This window comes from Myxine glutinosa, chromosome 4, assembly GCF_964187855.1.
Source record: "Myxine glutinosa chromosome 4, kmMyxGlut1.1, whole genome shotgun sequence".
NCBI lineage: Eukaryota > Metazoa > Chordata > Myxini > Myxiniformes > Myxinidae > Myxine > Myxine glutinosa.
The window spans coordinates 176384343-176401052 of NC_136264.1; the positions used below are offsets into that span (position 1 = coordinate 176384343).

The following is a 16710-nucleotide window of genomic DNA, read 5'->3' on the forward strand; positions in this document are numbered from 1 at the left end:
TGGGGCCTACCACTGGGCCTGCCCTGGAGCCTACTGCTGGGCCTGCCTTGGGGCCTACTGCTGGGCCTGCCTTGGGGCCTACTCGTGGACTTGCCTACTCCTACCCTCATGCGGGGCCTGCACTGGGGCCTACCACTGGGCCTGCCCTGGGGCCTACTCGTGGACTTGCCTACTCCTACCCTCTCATGCGGGGCCTGCACTGGGGCCTACCACTGGGCCTGCCCTGGGGCCTACTGTTGGGCCTGCCTTGGGGCCTACTCGTGGACTTGCCTACTCCTACCCTCTCATGCGGGGCCTGCCCTGGGTCCTACTGCTGGGCCTGCCTTGGGGCCTACTCATGGACTTTCCTACTCCTACCCTCTCATGTGGGGCCTGCAGTGGGGCCTACCACTGGGCCTGCCCTTGGGCCTACTGTTGGGCCTGCCTTGGGGCCTACTCTTGGACCTGCCTACTCTTGGACCTGCCTACTCTTGGACCTGCCTACTCTTGGACCTGCCTACTCTTGGACCTGCCTTCTCTTGGACCCGCCTGCTCTTGGACCCGCCTGCTCTTGGACCCGCCTGCTCTTGGACCCGCCTGCTCTTGGACCCGCCTGCTCTTGGACCCGCCTGCTCTTGGACCCGCCTGCTCTTGGACCCGCCAGCTCTTGGACCCGCCGACTCTTGGACCCGCCTACTCTTGGACCCGCCTACTCTTGGACCCGCCTACTCTTGGACCCGCCTACTCTTGGACTGGCCTACCCTGGTTGTTCCCTCTCTTCTCCCTTCTTTGTTTTATGTGTAGGAAGAGATTTTTCACGTGATAATCCATAAATAAAGACAGTGTGATTGAAGGCTTGGCTTGGTGTGCTTCAGGCCGTAACACCAAAAAAAAAAAAGTATAATGGTCGGTTACGGTTGTTATTCACTCGAATTATTTATTAACAGACATTTGTTATTCACAAATTATTCTATTTGTATATTTGTTATTCAAATCGAGTTTGTTATTCACAGACAGTCTGTGTGTCTGTTTGTCACTGGCCTTCAGGTCACAATTATAAACTGATCGTCATGAAACTTCACCAAGTTGTAGAGGTCGTTGCAATTGAGAAGCCCATTGATTTTGAAGTCAAATGTCAAAGGTCATCTGGAGGTCGAATTTCTAAAATCGCCATGTCAAGTATATTGGTCGGTTGCGTTTGTTATTCTGTCTGTCACTGGCCTACAGGTGAATTCTAAACCAATCGTCATGAAACTTCACCAAGTTGTAGAAGTCATCACAATTGAGAAGTCTATTGATTTTGAGGTCAAAGGTCATCTGGAGGTCGAATTTCTAAAATTGCCATGTCAAGTATATTGGTCGGTTGCGTTTGTTATTCTGTCTGTTTGTCACTGGCCTACAGGTGAATTCTAAACCAATCGTCATGAAACTTCACCAAGTTGTAGAAGTCATCACAATTGAGAAGTCTATTGATTTTGAGGTCATAGGTCACCTGGAGGTCGAATTTCTAAAATCGCCATTTTTAATCCGATTGACTTGAAAATTTAACAGCATTTGCATAACGCCTCACTGAATTGGGAAACGAACTATTGTTGAGGTCAAACGGTCAAAGGTCAACTCAAGGTGACACTTCTACAATCATCAATTTTCATCTGAAAACTCGTCACTTTTCATCCTATTGACCCGAGCTTTGATCAATATCGTCAATTTTCATCTGGATAAAATGGACAATTTGATGGATCAATGGCAACCTTTTTTGGGGGAGGGGGGTCATCCTATTGACCCGAGCTTTGATCAATATCGTCAATCTTAATCTTGATGAAATGGACAATTTGATGGATCAATGGCAACCTTTTTGGGGGGTGGGGGGGGGGGTAGATTTTGCAAGTATCGTGCTCTGCATGACGGCTTCTTGTTTATTTTGTTGTTCAGCAATAGATTAGTTGATCTAGTATGGCCAAGTTGAGCTGTAAACAGGGTTGACCACGTTCCACAGTGCACTCTTATGTGCTGAATAGGAAGGGTGTAAGAAGCACCACCACTGCAAACAAACACAAACAGTTGAGGTTGTGATGCACAAACTGTTCTGTTCAGGAAATTATGTCTTTGGACAAAAAAATATCTTCCGTTCAGTGTACCTTAGTAAGAACATACAATTATTTTGTCTGATGTCCCATTCTGCTGCGCTAAAAATAAAAAAGCTTAATCCGAATGGCTAAGAGTTAAATTTCGAATTTTTTTTTCTATCAGTCGTACAATGGGATGTTTGTGCTGCCTTGGAAGCGATGCTCACTGGCTATGCCAGCCACGCATACATTTCATGATTGGCTAAGTTGAGTTCAATTTACCATTGCACTTGATTTCATTTCGCAGCCGCAACAAACAGCGATGTCAAGTTCGGCCGACGGCACAACTTCTCGTCAACACATGGAGGACAAAGATGTCAGTACGGAAAACTATGTGGTCCTCAAAAAGAAGATCACGCTGCTGAGAGGCATCTCATTCATAACGGGGACCGTCATCGGCGGTGGAATTTTCATTTCATCCAAGGGTATCCTGGAGAACACAGGAAGCGTGGGGCTCGCTCTCACTATCTGGGTGGTTTGTGGAATCGTCTCTTTCTTCGGTAAGACGCCAAATTTGTGTAAATTTAATGTTATTTTACTGAGTGATAGCAGCAAAAAAAAAAAAATTTTTTTTTGCCTTTAAAAGCTATTTGTAACTTAGCAGCTGAGCACAACATAGCAAAATGCTCGTGAACGATTAAAGGAGATTGTACATAATGTGTTACCATTCCATCATCAACTATGCTTTTAGCCTTTCAGTATGTGATGCTTTTGAACAAATATAGGTATGAATGATGACAGCATAATATGTTGTTCGAAATATCCATCGCCACACTCTGTCTACTTGTCCACTTGGAACATCTCTTTGGACATGTTCTTTTCTGGCCATCATTCTGTGCAGCCACAAAATTAGATAGGAAATGTATTCATATGAGTGGTGTTCCAAACATTATAGGAATGAGATACTCACAATTGTCCAAGAAATGTCACTTCTTGTAAACCTATCATTGTCATCATCACCCATGTACTAGACTCTTGATTGAGCGATCATCCTGCTGAAGCAGTTTCTTGGCAAGGACTATGCTGGGTGATTTGCCAGGAGTCAATCGGGGAAGGAATTTGGAATTTCTTCCAAATATTTGCGATAGGTCAACCATTGTTCGTGAAAGACTGGAATATTTCAGACTCACCAACGACCAGTTCTCACATACAGATCCTCCAGCTTAACGGCCTTCCGATGGATTGCGCAAACAACGGTGCATTTCCCTTCACGCGAAGACACCAGGGCAGCATTTTAAAGCTGGATGAAGATTTTAAAATGAATGTGCTTATGTCTGAGCTATCCTGTCAGCTAGTATCCCTAACTTAAGGTTCATCTGTGAAAAAATTTAAAAGAAGCTAATTTCAACTGATTTGGGTAGGTATGGGTATGGACAACTACCAAAAAAAAGTAAGGAGGGATAGGGGTTGGGGAAACCTTTTTATTAGAGGTCAAAGGTCATTGACCTCTGCCTAAATCATATAAAATTTTATTTCAGCAACAAAATATGGTATATAGATGATCTTGGTGTCAAAATGCACAGGATTACGAAAGAAGATGACATAGAATAATGACTGACCCATGGAACCAATTACTGACCTCCGAAAATGAGGTCAAAGGTCAAAAATAGACGTCTTATCACCAAAATATCATATCAAATATCATATTGGTAACAGTAACAGAATTATACCAAGATACAAACTAAATATGAAATGGATTCTTCACCACCAAAATACGAGGTTAATGGTCAAAATAAGCAGGGGGGGGGGGGGGGTAAAGTTAATTAGTGTCAAATAGTTTGTGTATGTAAAGTATATGTGAATTTATAATCAACAATTTGCAGAATACTACTCACAACTTAGAACTTACAGTATCTATCGGCAACAACAAATTAATAATACTCAGTCTGTTTCCTCTTCATCGCTACCAATTTCTCCTTCTGCATCTATGCTATCTGTTCCATTGTCGCAATGCCCACAGCACACTCCACATGCAGATACACACGACATGCGAGCTTTCATGCAGCTGCATCTCATTGTTTGACATTGCCTCTCCCCTTCCTTGCAGTTGCAACAAATTACTTTCAGAAGGTTGTCTGGCGCGATACCAACAGATAGCATTTTTGGTCTGAGTTTTCTGTTGGAATCTAACTCCCATCCTCTTCCTTTGGGATCAAGAATAGAGGTGTCAAGATGCTTCCATACCACAACTTGAAGATGGACACGAAGGGAATGTTGAGCTGTTGCATCTTCCGCTGGTGGTAGGTGGTCAGGATCGATTTTGCCCTTGGCTGCTTGCTTCTTGAACTTCATGTAGCGAGACTTTTCTAGGGGAGTATCCCCACAGCCATATGTGATCTGCATGGCTTTTAATCCAGCTGTTCGAATTATGGAGTCGGTTGAAGTGGGACTTGTGAATGCAGTAATGACACTGGCGTGTCATTTGTCATTTGTCAATGACACTGTCATCATGTCAAAACGAATTTTCTTCAAAATGAATTGTTTAAATGTGTGTAGGACTGCGTTTATTTCAAAATGACCCGCTTATAAGCCTTGACCAACTGTTGAATGCCTCTTTTGAAATGTGAATATTTGAATGTATTTCACATTGTGACATACTTTACTATTCCGCAGTACCCCATATTACAAGGAACTTAACAAATATGTACATGTATGTATATTGTATTAATATACTTACATTGCATTGTCCTGGAACATTGTACATGGAACAGTAGCATTTATTATGATAGACAGCCTCTTCCGCTACAAGATCTGCCATTCCTTCCAAGCGTCCTTTCACAGCCATTCCAAGACTATCTTTTCTTTCACTTGCGATTCTCAGAAGTGATTTCTTTAGCGTCATAGTTGATGCTCGATGTATGGTCTGCTGTCTATCAGGATGTCTTTCATCAAAATGGATGTCCTCATTGCATATGAAACATCTTTCACTGTACGGAAATCGAGTAGAACCCTGGCCTGAAAACATTACATGAAAACATGGACAAAGTTAGTTGCCATCCCATGTAAATCACCATACTAACTTCAAACATTCAAAATTCAAACAAAATAACATAAAACAGGTATGGGCTTGGAATCTTAATGAAATTTACATGAATCAAGTAAAGAATTACTTTATCTTACCATCAACTTTGTCATCATTTACTGCTTGAGACACCTTTTGTCGCTTTGGTCTTGGCGCATGCTCTTGCTCCTCAACATCTGGCTCCTTTTGCATGAAAAGGGTTCGGCATCTACGATGGACTGTCATAGGAGTGTTGCTACTCCATTTTTGTTCCAATCGCTCCAATAATGAAGAGTTGTTGATAAGTCTACACTGCTCTATTAGATTCTCATATCCCTTTCTGTACAACCTCTGTAGCTTTCCTGCTTCTGAAAAGTCCTCACTACATATTTCACATATATCCATCCTGGTAATTTTGTTATTTTACAGTATTGTTCCAAAGGCCTCAGGGAACTTTTGGGACATCTCACTGCACTGGGGTAGTCAAGGTACATGTAGGCTAGCTAGGTTTTCTCAGTAATCACTCCTGAAACAAAGACAAAACAAAGACTTCATTCATGCAATATATAGTGTTTTAGTCTAGGGTCAATGACATTTGATCCCAAGAAAGGTAATTTCCCCCTCCCCCTCTGCTCTTGGAATAAATAATAACCCCCATATCCACCACGTAAGTTGAAATTAACCTCTTCGGTTTTTTTTTTGCTCATTTTTATATAATATGGTAATTTTCCTGTTATAAATATGACATTTTAGTGATAAAACAGCTTTTTTGACCTTTGACCTCATTTTCAGAGGTCAGGATTTGGTCCCAAGGGTCAATAATTATCTTATGTCATCTTCTTTCGTAATCCTGTGCATTTTGACACCAAGATCATCTATATACCATATTTTGTTGCTGAAATACAATTTTATATGATTTAGGCAGAGGTCAATGACATTTGACCTCTAATAAAAAGGTTTCCCCAACCCTTATCCCTCCTTACTTTTTTTTGGAAGTTGTCCATACCCATACCCACCAAAATCAGTTGAAACTAGCTTCTTTTAAAATTTTTCACAGATTGGCTAATATATGGCTAATTTAGGGTTACTAAGCCCTTTAAACATATAAGAAGATGTAGTTATTTGGGTTGTTGATGTATGTGAAAAATCCATACACATTAGGATAACAGAATCGAATGTGTTGTGCTCTCAAGTGATGTCTAAAAGAGAGGCTTTACTTTTTTTGTCAACATCAGTCACAGGGTGTGAAATAATTCGTCATGTACTATATTATTTCCAGGGGCCATGTCTTATGCCGAACTTGGCACCTGCATTAAGAAATCTGGAGGTCATTATACCTACATCCTGGAGGCATATGGACCCCTACTTGCCTTCCTCCGTATCTGGGTAGAAATCATTATTATAAGGTACGTGCATGATTGTTCGAAATATTAATCCACATCTTATAATTATTACTGTGATTTTCAAACATAAACGGGTGGCATGTTTGATGGTTCAAGCAATGTCGTTTTGAAGGTTTGGATGCCAAACAGCGATGAGATGGCAAAAGGGATTGTGAAGTCATGGGATGTGTTTTTCTGATCATTGAAAAGGAGTTTGGTGTGAGATTGTTGTTTTGTTTTCTTGTTATTTACCCTGGCCGTATCTCAGGCTCTGCCATGGACCATAGGTCCAAAATGAGTGAGAGGGGCCAGAGCCCCAACTCACGGGAACAATAGTTTGGGCAGGAAATTGAAACTAGGAACAATTGTGTTGTGAAAGACAATGTGGGTCCTCTGACATCCACCAGAAATCAATGCTGACAGATGGGTCCCCAGCTTACCATTCCAGGCGAGGTATGGCGCACTTCATGGTGCAATGCCCTGCTTGTGAAGCACCTCCCCGAAAGTTTGTAGTGGGGTCTAGAATTGAACACAGATTAGATTGCTCAGACTGAAGTGTGTGCGCTCTGTGGCAACCTGTTGATTCAGCATATGTTAATGTCGTCTGTAGTTCCACTGCTACATCCTTGTACACTAGATGCGGAAGATTTTTTTTTTTTTTTTGTTTCAACTCATCATCTATTGAAATGCCCACTGGAACCGACTGATCACTGGATTATTGTCCCCCGTCGCACCGCGGAGCGAAAGGGGGACTATGGTTTTCCCGTCCGTCCGTGCATGCGTGCGGGCGTGCTTGAGTGCGTACGTGCGTAAGCGAAGGACCGCATTCGAATTTGGTGTGTGGGTGCAACGCACGTCAAAATCCAAGATGGCCGCCGCCATGTATGTCTGACGCCATGTATGTCTGAAACTTGTGAGCAGAATATCTTGAAAAATAAGCGAAGTACCAACTTCTAATCTGGTGTGTGGGTGTACCTAGGCATAAGGAAGAAAGCTATTGAAAATTGGGTCGCCACGTCAAAATCCAAGATGGCCGCCACCATATATATGTCTGAACCTTGTAAGCGAAATATCTTGAAAAATAAACGAACTACTAACTTCTAATCTGGTGTGTGGGTGTATCTACGCATAAGGGAGAATCCTATTGAAAATTGGGTCGCCACGTCAAAATCCAAGATGGCCGCCGCCATGTATGTCTGAACTTTGTGAGCGGAATATCTTGAAAAATAAACGAACTACTAACTTCTAATCTGGTGTGTGGGTGTATCTAGGCATAAGGAAGAACGCTATTGAAAATTGGGTTGCCACGTCAAAATCCAAGATGGCCGCCACCATATATATGTCTGAACCTTGTGAGCGAAATATCTTGAAAAATAAACGAACTACTAACTTCTAATCTGGTGTGTGGGTGTATCTATGCATAACGGAGAACGCTATTGAAAATTGGGTCGCCACGTCAAAATCCAAGATGGCCGCCTTGCGTCTTCCACTTTGTCAACTCGCATCACTTCACCGACGGGGGACCTAGGCGTAACGCTTGTTTAGCACTTGAGGTCTTCGGGTCTTGAGTTTGAGCCCCTGCCGTGTCGTTGAATTACACCAGGTGGGTTGACTCAGCTGGAAATAGGAGCACTGCATCAGCGGCACAGCCACGCTTCCAGAAAATGATGCAACTAGCAGACACCGTCTGAATATGAAACACCAACTGGATTATTTCAGTAATTGGCTTGTGATCCAGAAGATTCAGCAGAATCTAGTCAATGGTTTCAGCATTTAATAAATGTCACGGTACCCTGAGGTGCCTCCAACAGTTTATGCTCCTGTGAGCCATTTTGTTCAATTTTTTTTGCAAAAGGTGAAAATCATTTTGAAAATTCTGAAATTAAATCCAAATATGAATAGTTATGTTAAAACATAATACCGTTTGAAATGATCACCCGTTATCACTGTTTTATACAGCAACTATACAGTACAGGTAAAATAATCGAATTTAGAGAAAAATAAATAAATATAATATCTCTTAAATTTCTTTCTTCTGAAAATATATTTAGGAGCAAAATCAAACAGAAGTAGTCTCAGCATTTTAGAACTATTTTTAATTGTGTAATTTAATGCACAACAAGAAAGAGCAATCAGAGATTGCAGATCCTCACCAGGATGGGTTTATGTGGTGTATTTTGTGTGATGTTTATTAGCTGCTGTCTTTGTGCAGTTTATTGATGACGTGGATTTCTGTTCAATCCAATATGCCTGCCAAACCACGTGACGTGATCAATTTAATTCTCCCATACAATTTTTTGTGTGGATCACACTCAAATTTCAATCTGTTCGGATCAAGCGTTCTACTTGTCAAATTATGATGTCATAATGAAGGCACTGATGACATCATCATGAATGTATGTTGTTCCCCATGGGGAGTATTTGATAATAATGAGCAATGTTGCAAAAAAAAATTCCATGACGCAGTTTTGGAGATATGGAGGTGCAAAGTTTTTGTTTTTTTCCAAGATGGCACCCTTACCACGTGACCTATGACATCATAATTATCATTAAATAATTGTACAGGAGGAGGTGTTCTAATGGTGAAAATTTATTGGCAATCGGACCGTTGCAAAGAAAAGCATACTCACCTTCTGTGCCGACAAACAAACGGACCAAAATGCAATACGCGATGAGAAAGTATTTATTCAGTACACCTGTACATTCATTCATTCAGTATGTACATTCAGTACCCAAGAAAGAAAGTGATGTATTCAGTACACCTCTCCTCGTGAGGGTAATAACTTTTCTTTCTTTTACTTTTTGGTGAGGGTGGTTTTAGGGAATGCTTTCATTTCATTGTGAGTACGAGCAGAGTACCCGCCCTACGGGCGACCCTCTGGGCATTCTTGTTCCAAGCGTACAACACATTTTCTGCCATCTCTTATTGTAGGATATTTTCTGCTGATACAACTGATTTGACTTCGATTTCTTAATTATTTCCTTTGGTAATATTGCTGGATCGCTGTTCAACTTAAGTGGCCTTGGTTTTTGAGGCATCTCAATTTTCCAGAGAAAACAAACATCAACCGTCACCCTCGGTAACAACACCCACGACCAAACCACATTTACCTCCTCCCCCTCCCCCTCCCCCTCCCCCTCCCCCTCCCCCTTCCACCATCTATTCACAAATTCCCATCAATCATCACCCTAGCTAACAATACCCACGCCAACCCCACACCACTCTTTCCTCCCCTCCACCATCTCTTCACAAACTCCCATCAACCTTCACCTGAGCTAACAATACCCGTACCTCCTCCCCCCCCCCCCCCCACCATCTCCTCAAAATCCACCTTCAACCGTCACCCTAGCTAACAATACCCACGCCAACCCCACACCCCCCCACCCTCCCCTCCACCAACTTCTCAAAATCCCCTTCAACCATCACCCTATTTAACAATACCCACATCTCCCCCCCCCCCCCCACCCTCCCCTCCACCATCTCCTCAAAATCCCCTTCAACCATCACCCTCGCTAACAATACCCACATCTCCCCCCCCCCCCCCCCCACCCTCCCCTCCACCATCTCCTCAAAATCCCCCTTCAACTGTCACCCTAGCAAACAACACCAACGACCAAACCACACTCACCTCTTCCCCCCTCCGCCCGCTTCCACCATCTCCTCAAAATCCCTCTTCAACCATCACCCGAGCTAGCAATACCCACGACAACCGCACACCCCCTCCCACCCTCCCCTCCACCATCTCCTCAAAATCCCCCTTCAACCTTCACCGAGCTAGCAATACCCATGGCAACCCCACACCTCCCCCGCCAACCTCCCCTCCGCCATCTCCTCAAAATCCCCCTTCAACCATCAACCTAGCTAACAATACCCATGACAACCCCAGACCACTCTCTTTCCTCCCCTCCACCATCTCTTCACAAACTCCCATCAATCGTCACCCTAGCTAACAATACCCACGACAACCCCACACCACCCCACCCCCCCCACCCCCATCTCCTCAAAATCCACCTTCAACTGTCACCCTAGCTAACAATACCCATGACAACCCCACACCACTCTCTTTCCTCTCCTCCACCATCCTCTCACAATCCCCCATCAACCATCACCCTAGCTAACAATACTCATGACCATCCCACACCATCTCTCTGTTCAACTTAGGTGGCCTTGGGTTTTGAGGCATCCCAATTTTCCAAAAAAACAAACAAACCATCAACCATCACCCTAGCTAACATTACCCACGACCGACCTATACTCTCTTCCTCCCCCCCCCCCCCCCAGCTGCCCCTCCACCATGCCCTCACAATCCCCCTACAACCATCACCCAAGCCAACAATACTCACGACCACCCCTCACCACCACTACACAGTCCCCCATCAGCTATCTCTGTAACTAACGATACTCACGACCACCCCACACCATCCCCCAACAACCATCACCCAAGCTAACAATACCCACGACCAACCCACACATCCCACCCCCTCCAACATCCCCAATCATTATCGGAATCCGAGCAGCTCGGAATGCACTGTCTCTATGTACTGTCGCCAGCAGGATCACAGCGAGTTCACAATGTGATGTCACTGGCAAACTCGAAAATCGACACTCTAGGGCTTTTTTCGGCACTTTGTGATTCAGAAATAAAATAAAATCCCCTTCAAATTAGACTGTGATTGATTGTCAATGGTTTTCAGAAGAAATAAAAATTTGGTTCCCCTTTAAGGGTCTTTTTGGTATTTTGGGTGTTTTGGTCTTCAGGGTCTTTAAGGGTATTTGGGTCTTTTGTGTTTTCTGGGTCTTTTGGGTCTTCGAGGCCTTTTGGGTCTTTGGGGTATTTTGGGCCTTTGGGGTCTTTTGGGTCTTTTGGGTCTTCGGGGTCTTTTCAGTCTTTTAGGTATTTTGTGTCTTTGGGTCTTTGGGGTCTTTTCAGTCTTTTAGGTATTTTAGGTCTTTTGGGTCTTTTGGGTCTTTGTGGTCTTTGGGGTCTTTTCAGTCTTTGAGGTATTTTAGGTCTTTGGGGTCTTTTGTGTCTTTGGGTATTTTGGGTCGTTGGGGTTTTTGGGGGTCTTTAGGTCTTTTAGGTCTTTGGGGTCTTTTGTGTATTTGGGGTGTTTTGGGTCTCTTCAGTCTTTGGGGTATTTTGGGTCTTTGGGGTCCTTTCAATATTTCGGGTCTTTGGGGTCTTTTTGGTCTTTGGGATCTTTTGGGTATTTTCAGTCTTTGGGGTATTTTGGGTCTTCAGGGTCTTTTTAATATTTTTAGTCTTTGGGGTATTTGGGGTCTTTTCAGTCTTTGGGTATTTTAGGTCTTCAGGGTCTTCGGGGCCTTTTGGGTCTTTTGGGCCTTTTGGGTCTTCGGGGCCTTTTGGGTCTTCGGGGCCTTTTGGGTCTTTGGGGCCTTTTGGGTCTTTGGGGTCTTTTCAGTCTTTGGGGTGTTTTGGGTCTTTTCAGTCTTTTGGGTATTAGGGGTCTTTTGGGTCTTTGGGGGTCTTTGGGTCTTTTTAGTCTTTGTGGTATGTTCAGTCTTCGGAGTATTTTGAGCCTTCGAGGCCTTTTGGGTCTTTGGGGTCTTTTCAGTCTTTGGGGTATTTGGGGGTATTTGGGGTCTATTTAGTCTTTGGGGTCTTTTCAGTCTTTGGGGTCTTTTCGGTCTTTGGGGTATTTTAGGTCTTCGGGGTATTTTGGGGTATTTCGGGTCCTTTGGGTATTTTGGGTTCTCGGGGTCTTCTCGGTATTTTGAGTCCTCGGGGGGTATGGCGGGAGGGGGTCTTTTGGGTCTGCTGTGTACCTTAGGTTAAGTATTTCAGGTTACATTTGTGGGTGGAGTCGTCAGCTGTCCAACCAATGGGTGAATCCCAAACCCCTTTTCCCCACTCCACTTCCCCCCACAATCCCCCTTCAACTGTCACCCTAGCTAAAAATACTCATGACCACCTTACCCCCCTCCCCCATCCCATCACAATCCCCCATCAGCCATCAACCAATGGGTGAAGTGCGGACATACATACATACATACATACATACATACATACATACATACATAGATACATACATACAAACACTTGCTCCATTATATATAGATTTCAGTACACATGTCGTTGTCCTGGGAGCATTGAGAGTCATTGCAATATGTTGACTGGTATCACATGTTGACGAGACCATTTGGGACAGGAAGATTCCATTCCCTGAAAGCTACTGGTGAGCTCGTTGGGTTGTTACTGACAATGGGATAACATGGTGATTCCCCAGGTGATTCTTCTGAGATTATCACAACTTCCAGAAGCTTAGAATCCAAACTATTAATAAGGCAGCCATGAGTCAGATTTGAACCAGCACCCTCCATGAGGCCAGGTAATGTCCTCACCAATACCACGTTACAATAATCCTCCTGTGTCACTAAAGCTCCATTCACTGTTCATATATAGTGCCCTCCATACGTATTGAAATAGTGAAGTCAAATTTGTTATTATTGCTATTATACTCAAGAAATCTGGATTTGAAATCAAAAGATGAATGTGAGGCAAGAGTACAGAAGGTCAGCTTTTATATATTGGTATTTCTATGCATATGTTTTTTTTACCATTGCAAAACAATAGAGCTTTATATATTCAGTCCCCCCCCCCCCCCCCCCCCCCCATTTTAGGTAAGCATAAATATATGAACAGATCACTGACAGGTGTTTCTTGTTGCATTTATCGATCATACATAAAAGAGCTGTGAATGTCTTGTGATTTTGCCTTTGGAGTCAGTAGGCATAAACCAACAATAAGAACAGACAACTGTCTATGAAAGAAAAGTAAGCAAATTTGGAAGCTGGAAAAACAGAAGAATTTAATTAGAACCATAGCACAAAAATTGGGAAGAGCAAATACAACAATTTGGAATATCTTGAAAAGGAAAGAAACCACTAGTGTACTTAGCAATAGACAACGGCCAGGTCGGCCAAGAAAACCTGGCTGCCATTGACGGTGCTCTCTGGCCCACTGCAATTGGCGCTGGCAGTGTTGTCTGGTCAGGCATGGCTTTCTCAGGGGACGCCTGGCACGATAGCCTGCTTGAACCAGTCGTTGGTTGACTAGCCTTCTGGATACAGGCACATTTGTCAGTTGCTGCCACTCAGCCCTAAGCCGATTAGCTGACTTGGTACGGCCATTGCGGACTAACCGGTGCAGCTGGCGATCATCCCTCCTTGTGGTTCTGCGGGGACGTCCTGGCCTCGGTATTGGAGTAGGGACACCCCTCTGAGCATTTCGTTTCAGGATCTTTGACACCTGACCTTGAGTGATGCCATACTGCCGAGCAATAGCATGCTGTTTCATGCCGTAATTTTGTAAAGCCACGAGCAATAGCAAGCCACATGACAAACGGCATTGTCGAGTTGACGGACCATCTTCAGAGGAAGCGGCAATAACTTTTGGAGATGTGCAGCAGTTGTTTTCCACTAGTACAGAACGCAACAACCCTTGTATACCCGACTGTGAAGCCAATCATCAAATGCACCTGTCCGTACATTTTGCCACGCCACCTGTGATATAATCCTGTTGTTGACTTCTTGCTGCGACAGACAATCAGTGACATGGTTCTTTTAACAAATAAATCACCAAAGTGTAAAAGAAACTCACCAGATTGATATACTGAGTTAAGAAAGTAAACCCAAGTCAAGAAAAAAAAAAATTCCATATTAAATGCCAAGTCTGTATATACACACACACACACATATATATATATATACAGTATATATAATTATATATATATATATATATATACATATATATATATATATATATATATATATATATATATATATATATATATATATATATATATATATATATATTCACGACATCCATTTTTCCATTCTCCAACCTATAGCTTTGTCTTTAAAAAACTCAACGTTTCGGCCAGCAACCCAGCGTGCGCTGGGCCTCCACTAGCCTTCATCAAGAGAAGTTCCCTTGTTCACCTCCTCCCAGATATACCTGGGGGGAGGGGTGGGCCTAGTCTATCAACCAATCACAAAGCTGTGTTGCGAGACCTCGTGACTATAGACCCATGATCGGCTTATGTTGCAAGTGTTTTGTGTGTGTTTGAGCGGTGTATTGTGTTTTGTTGTCCTTGTTGCCTATGTCGGCTATGTCCCACTTTGTCTTTGTCCTCCTCCCAGCATCGGTGTCTCTCTGGTGTATTTATGCATGAGAGGTCTGTTTGCCTGTAACGCCACAGTCTCCTCTGTCAACGATGCCCTCGTTTGGCCAGTGTGCCAGGCCTCCAGTATTCGCCTCCTGGCCCGGTTCGGGGATGCCGCCAGCACGTTCACATTGTCCCATAGAGGAATATGGCCCGCCCTTATTCCATGCTTGGCGATAGCAGATCTTTCTTGGTGATTACACTCAAAGGCCTTGTGGTGTTCATTAACGCGCTCGCCTAAGGTTCTTCCAGTCTCGCCTATGTATTCTCCACCACAGTCACATGGAATGGTGTATACCACACCTGTGCAATCATTCTTTTGTCTTTTGTCTTTGACCTTGGTCAGTGCACGTCTCAAGGTGTATATAGGTTGGTAGTTAAACCTCACCCCGACCGGTCTCAAAATCCTGCCAATCCTTTGAGCTACTCCTGGCACAAATGGTAGCACACAGAAGCCATTAGGTGGACACTGAAACAGTTTCTGATTGATGCATACTTTTACAGGAATTTTAAGTTGAGTTATGAATACCCTGCAATGCAGTTATGAATACCCTCAATACCCCGGTAATGTAAGACGTTAGTGTAAGACCATATGGGGAAAATTCGATGACCATGAGCTACCCATAAATATTATTCAATTTCACGTTTATTTCACCAGCAGTGTTTTTTTAGTTATTGGAACAGTTCTGGAAGGTGAGAACATGACATTTCAAAAGAAAGAATTGTGGACCACCCTAATATATATATATATACACAGAAATACCAAGAAATAAAATCTGACCTTCTGTACTCTTGCCTCATATTCATCATTTGATCTCAAATCGAAATTTCTTAAGTATGTAGCAATAATATATTTGGCTTTACTGTTCCAATACTGTGCAGGGCACTGTATTCTCATAATTGTGATGCAGTTGTGGAGATGGGGCGAGCCTGCAAATCATGTTTTGAAGAATGCCCTGTTAGTCATTGCTGTCCACACAATTTATAAGAAAGTTTAACGTCATTTCCCTGTGGGAGGATGAAATCTTCAACAAATAAGTGTTTATTTCCAAAATGCAATAAAAAACCTGCTCTTGATTTTGTCAAATATCACGACCTGAACTTTGTCATAAAAACATGATATTTTCGCTGCAAAAGCACAGTATCCACTTTGTGCTTCAGTTCAGAAATGTTGTCTCCATTCTAAATTACAATAAGCACCATCCGATCTTTTTCACAAACCACAATGTATCCACTCATTGATTGATTCAATAATGCTTTCAGTGGATAGGGAAAAAGTTGGATTCAAAGCTTGTGCACAATGGTAATTTCTGTCACCATGGTAAATCTAAAACGTGCAATAAATGGTGATCACAATGAAGGAGGCAAGAAAGCATAATGTTCTCAATTTCGAAAATAAATTGATTCATCATGTAATTGAAAGGGGATTCTGCCATGAAGCATGAACTCAAACTAATGATGTCATCAATGCTGAACGTGATGAGGCAGACTGTATTATTCAAGAACATGACAAAGAGTTGGATGCGATGTGGAAACCAAGGCTTTTAAGATTATTGGAATCTCCCACGATGAAGCTCAATCTATTGAACTATCACTTCGCCATTGCATACAGGTCGGTGGTCTCTGCATTCAACCACATCCTTTCTGATCTTGTACCCCCTGCTCTTCCTGTGCTTTCCCCTCTCTCTCCCCAGGTTTCTGCAGGGCTCACACAATCCACCATCAAACCCTTTCTGGTGAAACTACCTAAATCCAGGATCACTGTTCACCTCCACTCATTTGTTCCTCTTTTTCCCCACCTGTGGAACCAACTTCCACATTCTCTTCAATCTCATTCTTCCATCCAGATCTTCAAGACAGCTGTTCGCCACCATCTGTGAAAATCTGAACCAGAATAACATTAAGTTCCATGATTTCGCAAGATGTCGTGGACTTTGGGTGGCTGGTTCATGGTTTCAGCGTCCACAGCCACATCGCTGGACTTGGTATTCCAACGCTGGTGGTGTGGCAAAGGAGATTGACCATGTGCTCATTG

At 43.2% G+C, this 16710-nt stretch overlaps 1 protein-coding gene across 6 annotated transcripts in view; it reads left to right on the top strand.

The window, feature by feature from the left end:
* The first annotated feature begins 2290 nt into the window (after positions 1-2290).
* Positions 2291-16710, top strand: part of LOC137425505 (cystine/glutamate transporter) — a 126219-nt gene continuing 111799 nt past the window's right edge. For 5 of the 6 annotated variants that reach the window (XR_013623250.1, XR_013623252.1, XR_013623251.1 and 2 more), the window contains exons 1-2: positions 2338-2605; positions 6386-6512. Coding sequence is in view for 3 of the 6 variants with exons in the window: in XM_068114009.2 (XP_067970110.2) it covers positions 2368-2605; positions 6386-6512 (365 nt within the window). In the remaining 3 variants the exon portion in view is untranslated. Of the gene's footprint in view, positions 2606-6385; positions 6513-16710 lie in introns of all 6 variants that reach the window. The other variant, XM_068114011.2, reaches the window with a different exon arrangement.